At 48.2% G+C, this 10,846-nt stretch overlaps 1 protein-coding gene across 1 annotated transcript; it reads right to left on the bottom strand.

The window, feature by feature from the left end:
* Positions 1 to 1,288: 1,288 nt before the first annotated feature.
* NAGK (N-acetylglucosamine kinase) lies at positions 1,289 to 10,530 on the bottom strand. Its single transcript, XM_007940113.2, has 10 exons — positions 10,502 to 10,530; positions 8,636 to 8,720; positions 8,386 to 8,484; positions 7,405 to 7,546; positions 6,510 to 6,620; positions 5,586 to 5,698; positions 3,785 to 3,872; positions 2,764 to 2,861; positions 2,209 to 2,287; positions 1,289 to 1,479 (listed from the first exon to the last, which is right to left on the bottom strand). The coding sequence occupies exons 1-10, from the start codon at positions 10,528 to 10,530 to the stop codon at positions 1,289 to 1,291; spliced, it is 1,035 nt and encodes a 344-aa protein (XP_007938304.1).
* Between the last annotated feature and the right edge of the window lie 316 nt (positions 10,531 to 10,846).

Below are 10,846 nucleotides of genomic sequence, written 5' to 3'. Positions count from 1 at the left end.
GCTGGCTATCCCTTCAGTAGGGATTTGCTTGAGTTCTTGTTGCTCCAAGCTCTGGCTTGCTGAGATGGGTGTGACAGAATGAGAACCATTGCCATGTTCTATGAACACCACACTGTGTACGAAGGTACAGTGTCAACTGACTTGGGCACCAAGTCAGCATACAAGACCAAGTACCTAATCAAGCTCTGAAGCTACAGGATACAGCTCCCTCATGTGCAGATCATACACAATTACCCAAGGTGTGTAGTGAAAATGAAAACTCCCCACCCATTCCTGACCTACTAAATCACATACCTTATGAAGGGAAGAACATATCAATCTGAGTTTAAAGGATGCTCCTTGAATTACTGGTGCACGTAAGTTTGAAAACTGGTATCTAGTACAGGACATGATCTATGATGCCCTGTTAACAGTTCACACTCTAAACACCTGTAGAGGCAGCCACTGAGGAATGAGACTTTTGTCTTCAGTCCATCAAACAGCATGGGCAGGACAGCAAGTTCTTGGTTTATCTTTACTGATCAATAGGATCCAGGGGACAGGAACCTTTTCTGTACTGTGATGTCCGTTCCTCGTGCCACACAACAGTGTCATGCCTTAACCAGAGCCAGGCTAGCATTAGCCAGGAATAGGTGGGTCACCTAAATATTAGTGCCTAAGTGGCCTTGTTTGATCTCAGCAATCTTCATCTCTCAAGAACTCATTCATGTGACACACTACCAGATGTGTTCACCCGCAATCACCAAATCAGTGAGGTTCAAGTTCTCCCAGATTAGAGATGTATGCTTTTCTCTGAATCCACTGGAACTACCACAGGAGAGGGTATCTTATGCCTAAGGTTTATTCCCTATGATGTTTTGCATGGAGAACACTTAGTTCTACTGAACATGTTTGGGCAGGGATCATCATTACTTTGACAGAAGAAAACTGAGGTCACAGGTTAACTGGCAGCTGCACAGTACGGTGATGGGGGGGCAGCCCACACAGATCAATTTTCTTGCTCAAGTACAGAGGAGTGTACTGCAGACCACAGGCCAAGCACGTGAGGTGGGGCTTTAAACCTTGGACTAAAACCAATCCTGAGCCCTCTGGGATACCTGGTAAGTGCACTAAGGATGTACACATGAAGTCAGCTTGATAACACAATCCTGCTGGGGAGTGGGTAAAGTGCGTTTATTTTCTTCTTTATGTGTTTTTTTAAAAAAAGAAAAAAGGAAGAAAAAGCTGCCTCCCCTTCTAGTACCCAATGTCCACTGGGCTTGGAGGGTGTGGAGCCGGGGTCAGTCCCCTAGGAGAAGGTGTAGGAATAGAAGGCAATGGCATTGACGTTGTAGTCCATGGGAAGGAGGTGACCAATGTGCCTGGCCCCAAGGCTGGCCCCACCCAGGGCCGAGGAATGCCTCAGCTTCATTAGGGTGAAGCTGGAGAAACAGTTCTGAGCCTGGATCTCTCTGCCCTGGGTCAGCGCCAAAAGGAAACCTGGAGGGAAAGAATGTAGAGGACAGAGATGAGGGAAGACCAGCGTCTGTGGTGACCAGAAAGATGGTGGGGGCAGAGGGACAGACGGAAGGAGCCTGGACCCCGAGCATGCCAGTGGAGGTCTTAGAGGAACATCCATGCCAAATCTCCAACACATGGTGCACCAGGGCACATGAACCCAGTAACAGCTAAGAGGGTCACTGGAGCCAGCAGCTCCCCACTCATCCGTAGGGCACCCAATGTGAGAAACTCCAAGGAAGCAATGGGATTTTTGAGCTACTTCAGAATGTCTAAAGGAAACCATACAACTGCCTGAAATAAAGCTGCAAGGGCAAAGAAGTCCTGTTCCATTCCTTTTAGCTAGGTTTGTGTTGACTAGGGATGTGACCACAGGTTGTATCACACATTAGTCAGAACCTGATTTTAAGTGAGATTTGTCTTTAATTTTAATAAAGTGGTTATTTAATAAATCCTTTGGCAAAGACAGCTTTTTAAGAGTCTATGGAAAGTGGGATGGACCATGGTATAAGGGCTTATTGGCAGATGGAAGGCTGAGAGCCTTGGCCTAAAGAATCAGCCACTAGACCAAGCCTTCAGGCCCCAGCCTCTTGCTAAGAGCAGACAACAAACTCAGCTCCGAGCTCTCCCGGTGTAGTAGCTTTCCTGGACTACCTCCTTCTCAGCCCCAGCCCCTAGTCATCCTCTCCTCTCCCACACCTCCAAACTCACCTTCCTTCAGCAGCTCCCAGCTTTTCCACACAGAGCCCACACACAGGATGGGGAGGCCAATCTCCCCTTGGAACAAGACCTAAGCAGAGGACAGAAAATGGATGCTGGGGGCTGACCAAGCCTCTCTAAGACTGGAGGGGATAGCTTCCTAAGACTAACCTACTCTATCCCAGTTACTCTCCCTCAAGCTAAGAACCAGAGGTAGGCTCAAAGCAAGGAAAATGGGAAGAACACAGAGGAGACTCAAAAACACAAGGGAGAAAAGGGAAAGGAAAATGATTAAGTAACAACACAGAAGAGGGAAAGAGAGAAGGGAGAGGACAAATGAGAAAAGGAGTGAAAGACAAGGGGGCAGTGCCTGAGACTGCAGGACCTGTCAGAGAGGAGACACTTGAGATACTTTTTCATGCTACAGACTTTCTATAGAATTTTTCTCATACCCTCAATTCATTTTAAAATAGTATCTAATTTAAATAGGGTTTGTGGGATCAGTCCCATCCGTAATGGAAAAGAGCCAAACCTGGCCCAGCAGCTTCATCTCCCACCTCAACTCACCGGGTCAATCTCAGGCAACACAGCTACGACATGTCTGCCCAGCATCTCCCCAGCTTTCCTGAAGACGTACCGGGAGAGGGGGTCTCCCTGCTGAGCACCTGGGGTGGGGAAGAAGGAAGATGAGGGGGAGCTGGTGAATACCTAGCGAGCATCAGTCCCCGGTTACTCCCTCCCTTGGCTGAAAGGCAATTACAGTGGAGTGCCTGTGGCTAAAAGAAGGCTCGATCAGGAACAGATGCCCACTGTGTGGCATGGGGGAAAATAAGCCTCCAATGCAGCCACTCTCCCCTTCCCCACTCCCACTGGAGGAGGGGCAGCCCCCACCAGGGGAGCACCCAGGGGTATGGGTTTGTATCCCAACTTACACTGAGTTATTCTGTCTGTCCTTCAACTCTGGGGGTTCCAGGACTGTGCCTGAGCAGCTGACTGGTACTCTTGTCTGTGCCTCACATCTACTTACAAGTCTACTGTTGGAAACCCTTACTTGCTCTGTTGCAGGTGGCACAAGAGCAGGCCCTGCTCTGGAGAGTCTTAGTCCCACAGGCTCTTAGAGCCCTTGAACAAATGCCCTGAGGCTGCAGGGTTCCAAATCAAGCAAGTATATACCTTACAGTGAAAAAGAGCACTGTGCAGATCCTAAGTTTGCTTCTCCTGACTCCCAACAAAATATGCATAACCTCTCTCCATAATCCCTTAGTTCGTTGGATATAAGGTGTTTTTTTTCCCCCAATTAAAGTTATAGATTTGTCCAAAAAACATCCGCTTCACAAATTTCTCAAAAAGAGACAAGCAGCCTACATAAGCTTTGGTGGCTGTCAAGATAAACACAGGTAATAAAAACAATACAACCCGCATGCCCTTCTGCTTCCACCCAAGGCCCACCACCACCAAGGCCCATGGAACTGAGGGTACTTGGTCAGAGGGAGCTTGACTTCCAGTTCCCATCCAAACCCTGCTCCACTCTAATTAAGGAGGTCCCTGGGAAACAAAGCCAGCTAACACCCTGCCCCACCTCTAGTACCTTCTGCAATTTTCCGGCAAAATCCAGCAAACCTGCATTTATCAAAGTCCCGATACAGATGGCTGAGGATTCCTAGCCGATCTGGCACCTGAGAGAAAGAAAGAGCATGCACAGATAATCATTAGAAACAAAAGAGAACCTCTAGTCTTCACCCAAGTTGGCCTTCCTATCGGTACTATTAGAAAAGTTGGAATCTTTTTTTTTTTTCAGATTAACTCTAGAAATTTTAAGCGTTTAAGATTTCTTATTGGAGGAAAGTTGTTTTCCCAACATGGACTCCACTGCTTCTTACTGATTAATTTGGAAGGAGCACAGAGTACAGATCTGTATTTCCCCAACTGTGTTCTATATAGCTCTTTAAGGTGCTCTTAGAAAGATTTCTTTGGTCAAAGGAGTTTGAGGATATTGCACATTGTCACACCCCCTTGGAAAGTCACAATGTACATTAGCAAATTAAAGGCTCTGAGAAGTCCTACAACCAAGAAATCCGTTTACTGTTGTTTCTCCCAAACTTACTTGACCATAGAAGGCCTATGCCATCCATCCCAACAAACTTACAAACCTTAAAAGGTCCTCAGAACCACTGATTCTCCAGAATATATTTTAGTAAATGGAAGGAGAGGCTAAAATTTGAGCACCCATAGCAATGTACTAAACATTGTATGTGCCGTCAAGTGCTATTATTTAATAAAGTGTATTACTTAATTAAGTGTATTACTTAATCTATGACAACTCTAGAAGTTGGAAAGTAGACTGAAAGATGGAAGAGGGAGTGGTAGATATTGTTAGTGGAGTTTAGAACCAATTTGCTGAGTCAGGAGAGTGTTACTCTACTTCCTAAAAACCAAATTCACTGCCACCGAGTCAATTTGACTCATAGCGTCCCCTCCTTAGGTTTCCAAGGAGTTATCTCTACGGGAAGTACATTGCCCAATCTTCCTTCCATAGAGCGGCTGGTGGGTTTGAACCACTAGCCTTCTGGTTAGCAGTCAAATGCCTTAGGCACTATGCCACCAGAGCTCCCCTGCTTCCTAAAGGAGGTAATTTTTCTTCCAGGTCTGTCACTATTCCTCTTCCTGACCCAGGCCTAAGTTACTTGTTAATCACTAATCCCTGAGCCCTGAGAACACAGATCTTAATTTTCTAGCATCTTCAATCTCCCTCCTGACCCCAGTGCCAGCTCACCTAAGTGGGTGGACAGCAAGACTAACTGGCTCTCACTCAAGAGAGAGGTCTATCAAATAAACATATCTTCCTTTTCCTCCCTTTTCCACCTCTCCCACCTTTTACCTCTGGTTCAGCTAAAACTGTTTCCTAACAAAAGAACAAAACATAGACAAGAGGAAATCTCAACTCCTATGCTCTTAGTAGAAAGTGCCCATCCCCCAAGAACTCTCCCTACCCACCTCTTATGGGCCCTCCTTCCTAACACATTCAGGCCAGAACTGGCTATTATTCAACATACTTGTTCCAACTTTACCTGCTGTCTCTGTCCTGCTGCACTGGCTCCTGACCTCACCCTGCATTTTCCATCCCAGCCTAGGAGACCATCTGCCTTCATTTTCCAGGGGGGGTCTAGTTGCCCAAGAATAAAGTCCATCTAATCACTTACCCGCAACCCACCCCATTCCTGTGCCTAGCACCCTTCTGGAATGCACTGTGTCATTCCGAATCCTCACCTACTGACTTCTCCAGCCTCCAGCTCCAACTCCCCTCAACATCCTTTACCCAATCGGCCCTATCCTGCATCTACTCCTGTCCTTCCCCAAGTGTGCCTGACCACTGGGGGTAGGGAACATACCTGGAAATAGTTGAACATGGCCTGTTTGACATAGCCAATGTCATGTGGTGCCGCCTCCAGATTGTCAATGGAGTCAAACACTATTTTCACTGCTTGGTGTGCAATCCAATAGGCTGTGGAGAGCAGAAAGGACTAAGAAGATGGGGACAATCTTTCCAAGCTCACATCTAGATAAGGTTAGTAGTCTACTTGAATTCTACAGCAAATTAGGTTTCCTGATTCCCAGCCCCCTAATCAAACTATATCTGACTGACCCAGATAGGGGAAAGCTAGAGGGGGAGACAGACTAGGTAAGGCTGTGTCACACCAGCATCTCCTTTAAGATGAAGACAAGGTCAGTGAGCTGCCCAACAAACCAGTGGAGTCACCACTGGGAAGTGGACCCCAAGAACCCCCATGAAATTATACACATGCCATCTATAAAGAACAGAGTCTTTGGGTGGCACAAACAGTTAAGTGCTCAACTATCAGTCAAAAGGTTAGCAGTTCAAACCCACCCAGAGGCACCTTGGAAGACAGGCAGGCAATTTGCGTCTGAAAAGTCACAGCCGTGAACACTTCTACTCTGCACACATGGAGTCCTACAAAAAGGTGAGTGTGGGAGGAGTCTCTATATCCCTTTCCCACTAGCAGACTGGTACAGCATGGCCTGGCATCTATGGCCTTCTATGTACCTTCTTAGTTTCAACTCTTTCCTGGATGCCAAAAGTCCACCACAGCACTGAGCTGAGGGATGGTGCCAGTCACTGCAAAAGAATGGGCCTGAGCATTTGCATATCTATGGTCTCCCAGTCATTATCTTGGGCCCATCAGTCAGGTTCTGGAGCTGTCCCAAAGAACCCCAGGAGTTCAGGGAGTCAAGGGTAGAATAGAAGAAAAGAAGGGTCCAGGACCCTAAACCCAGCCCAGGCTGCGTGACCTCACCTGAGCCCTCGTCCCCCATCATGTGGCCCCAGCCACCACAGCCGCTCTCAGAGCCATCGGGGTTGATGAGCCTGCAGTTGGAGCCAGTCCCAGCAATGAGCACGAGCCCACCTAAAGAAAGGGCACAGAAGGCTCAGTGTGGCCAAGGCCCAACCCAACACACATAACCTTGGATCAAAGGCAGGACAGACACCAGCCCTGGGAAAGGGATCCCCACCTAATCTCACAGAGAAACTGAGCCCAACTAGTTTCCTGCCCAAAGGTGGAAAGCCTGGGTCTCAGAGAAACACCAACCATGTAGAACCCTTCTCTAGGGGACAAAAAACACATATCTGTGACTCCTCACCCAGCCAGCTTTCAAATACTGACTCTACTTGCTTTTCACTGAGTGCTGTGTCTAGGGATTGGGCCAGATCCAGTCCACTCAGTAGTGATACTCACTCAATATCCTGAACCACCTCATGAATACAATTAGCCCCATTTCAAATGTGAGGAAATTGAAACTCAGAGTTAAGTAACTTCAAGCTGATAGAGCTGGCAAGTAGGAACTGGGCTTCAGATGTCAATCTCATGGTTCCGACACTCTAACAGAGCTCCTTTCCCTATCCTCCCTAGCCTGCCTTCATCACTCCACTGCCACCACAGGCTCCCTTCTGCCCCTGGGTCTGCAGATTCTACTCCACTACTTGCTTCCCATCAAAATGACCTTTCTTCCCTCCCTCCTTAAGCCCTGTCCTGGCTCTGAAACAGTTAAGCTAAAGAACGGAGAATAAGGGGGAAAATATGATGGAGGCTGCCTTCCAGCTACTTGGAAGGCAAGTTTTACCAGCTACATCTAAGGTGCTTCCCAAAAAAAACCCAGTTCTCAACCTCACCCCTCCTTCCACCTCCTCACCATCCGGTGTAGCTGTGGCGATGGAGCCAGCCGCGTCAGTGGTGATTAAGTAGCTTTCACTCAGGTAAGGAAATCGGTCCCTCAGCTCCTCCATCAGAATCCTCACCGCGTCCTCCTGCTCCCCACCGCTCAGGGATAGGCCCTAGGCCACGCGGGAGGTGAACCAGTGAGGAGTAGGGCCCCAGACCCAACTCCTTTCTCAACCCCCTCCCTCCTAATGCCTGTCTCCGGCTCTCCACATCTGGGCTTTCCCTGCTTATCCAGCCCCAGTACTCCTTCTACCCCACACAGTAACTTCTCAAAAGTCTGTGGCTGAGACAAGGGCCTGGACTGGGGATGGACAAAGGAGGATTCAACAATGTCAGGTTTGGAGCTTGGAAAGGCAGAATTTTACCAACAGAAAAATCACACAGAGGAGCACGCTGAAGGGAGATGGAGAGACAGGCCATCTATCTGTAACGCACAGGGCTGGCTGTACCTGCAGAACATCTCACTGGGGATATGCCCAGGGTGTAGCCAAAGCTACGATAACTTGGGAGAAAGAGCCGAGCTGGGAATACTACTAGCAAACATTTAATGAGCGCTTATGAGTCTGGCTCTATGCTAACCACTTTCAGATGTATCATGTCATTTTACTTCCTAAACTCAGAGGTAGCTGTTATTATCTTCATTTTCCAAACGAGGCAACTGAGGTTTAGAGAAAGTACGTAATTTGCTTAGGGTCACAAAGATAGTGAGTGGCAAGGCTGAGATTAAAACCATAATCTCAATGGCTCTCCAAAGCCTTATGCTTTTCCAATCCATTTGTGGCTCACAAGCAGCAACTGAAGCCACAGGAATAGATGAGCTCATGTGTGAGCTTCTAGACTGGGGACTAAGCCTGAAGGCCACTCCTATAGCTACTGAATTTAGGTAATCCAAACTTGCCACTGATCACTGTGGCACTGATGAATGAACTCCCAGACTCTACCCCAGACTCACCAAGCTGCGTAGAGGTACCAGAGGATCCACTCCTGCTTTTCGCTTGGCCCTGTTCACCATCTCGTTGATCCTCTCCACACACTTGTCTGTCCCGATCAGCTGACGCCAATCAAGGGAAGGAGTTACAAAAGCTTGCAGTACCTATGTTGCCCCTACAAGCTGCTCTATGAGCACCATCTACCATCACAAGTAGGGTTACAAAGAATAAAACCACAACCAAGCCCACTGGTCCCCTCAGTGCGGCCTTTACCCAGTGGTTTGTGTGGAGTCCATCCGCTTCTGCCAGGATTTGTCCATCCTCAGAGAGTAAAAGGACCTTGGACCGTGTGCCTCCCCTAAAGAACACAAGGGGGCACTCAGTCCTGCTCAGAAAAGTCTGCAGAGGCACAGCCAAGCTTTTGCAGCCCTTGTCGCAGAGCCCAGAGTGATGAAGTCAGTTTCAGTAAACCCAATTACTATTCCCAAACCCACTTCTGTGGTTTGATGTTTGCTGTGCTGTTAAACTGAACACAGTTCTCACTCATCTTCCTCTAAGAATGTCCTACTTATCCTTCAAGACCTCTTATATACTATCTAGTTCTCAAAACCTTCCCACTCCTATACCGCCATTAGTTAAAGCTTTTCAGTGCCCCATAACTGGATTCCTCTGTATGGAGTATAATTAGATCTTTTTTTTTTTTTTTTTTTTAAATCTGCCTCTCACTAGACTATGAACTCCATTGGGACAAGTTCTGTACCATCCTTCTACCCTCGTGCCTAGCCCAAAACCTGGCACAGGGCAAGGCCTGGTAAATGTGGCTAAAGAAAGTATCACCTCTGCTTTTCTCACAATAGCTAAAGGCTCCCTTTCAAGATCCAGCTCCAGCTGCCAAAGTCTTCAAGATATTCTTTGACCAGAGTCAGGACAAGTGGGTGAGTTTATACCTACTTAACCAACTAAACCCTCACATGCTATTACTGAGACCAATGATAATTTGGAAGGAGGTCTGTGGTGGCATGATATATGGTTTTGTATTGGTCAGCACTTTTAGGAATGTTTTAGAAGAGGACAGTGGAAACTGCTGCTCAAACTCAAATGACATAAAGTTTGAGGGGCAATTAATACCTAAGGTGGCAAATTCAACATCCAAAAGAATCTCATTAAGAGCTGGGAAAATGGATCAGAGCCTGCAGTAATAGGGGTGAGTGCAAGCTCCCATACCTTTGTTTTTTAAAAAAGAAAAAAAAAAAAGCAAGTTATAGGATTTATCAACTTTAACAGCAATAAACAGAAATAATTACTTTGAGGTACTTAAATCACAGTGAGTTGTGGCTGCCAGAGAAATGAATACAATCTTTGACTGAAAAGTACAGTGCCCTGGCTGAAAATGACAGTCACCTTCTATCATGGCCTGATTTGACACATCGAGATTCCCAGAATGTGCCACTGGCAGGGGACTTGGCAATCATCTTGTTCTTCCTTTCCTTCATTTTACATATGTGATAACTGAATTCCAGAGAGATCAAAAGTCTTGCCCATAATACTGAGAGGCAGAGCTACTGAAAAAGTAAACAAGCTTCTGAACAGGAAAAATGCCATAATAATAAAGGATTCAATCTAGTTTGAGGAGCAGAGAAGGGGGGAGGGTGTTCCTGTATCAGGGCAGGCAATTGCATTCTGCCCTACTGCTGCTTCAGCTCTGTCCCGGGGTCCGCCCCACTCTCATCCCCCTGCTTGGCAACTTCACTGACACCTGTTCTGCAAAACTCTCCGGGGTCCGCAATAGGGCAAAGGAGCTGCTTCACCCGAGGGTGACGCCAAAGGGGGCCGTAGTGGGAAAAATAGGCGTGGTTCCGCCGAGAAACACAAAGGACACCCCCCGGGGTGTGGCCGGGGCAAGCGAAGATCCCCTGAAAGGCAAACATCCGCACACGCAAGGACATGCCTGCGCGTTCTCATACCCTCCTCCTGAAAACCCCACATCCCAAAACGACTGGACCTTTAGACCCGGGGCCACCTCCCTGCGGGCCTGACTACAGCCCTTCGCCCCGCGCTCAGGCCTGGGCTGGCCCAGGCTGCTTGCAAATGACAGGACAGGCCAATCCTCTCGTGCTCCCTCCACCAGGCCGCACTCACCCCTCTACACCCCCGTAGAGCGCGGCCATGCTGCTGCTACCACCGCCGCTGATCCCGCCGTTTGCTTCCCTCCTGCTACCTTCCTTCTATTCCTTTTGGCACCGCCCCGCATCACGGGACAGCCAGCTGACTCGCAGTGCGCGTGCGCGGGGTGTGGCTCCACAAGCCAGCACTCGCCCTGGACCCTGACCAGTCCAGGTGAATCCTCCAGACTCGGTGGGTGCAGTCCGCAGTGGCTCCTACGAACCCCAGCCACCCCTCTCCCCACCTACTATATTCTGCTTCCGGAGATGGATACTGGATTCCAGGCGGAGGAGCCATAAAGAGGTGTCCAGTTTGGACGCG

The sequence above is a fragment of the Orycteropus afer genome, unplaced genomic scaffold, assembly GCF_000298275.1.
Source record: "Orycteropus afer afer isolate SDZICR_OR568_19922 unplaced genomic scaffold, OryAfe1.0 scaffold00065, whole genome shotgun sequence".
Classification (NCBI taxonomy): Eukaryota; Metazoa; Chordata; class Mammalia; order Tubulidentata; family Orycteropodidae; genus Orycteropus; species Orycteropus afer.
This window is presented reverse-complemented; position numbering and strand designations above follow the sequence as displayed.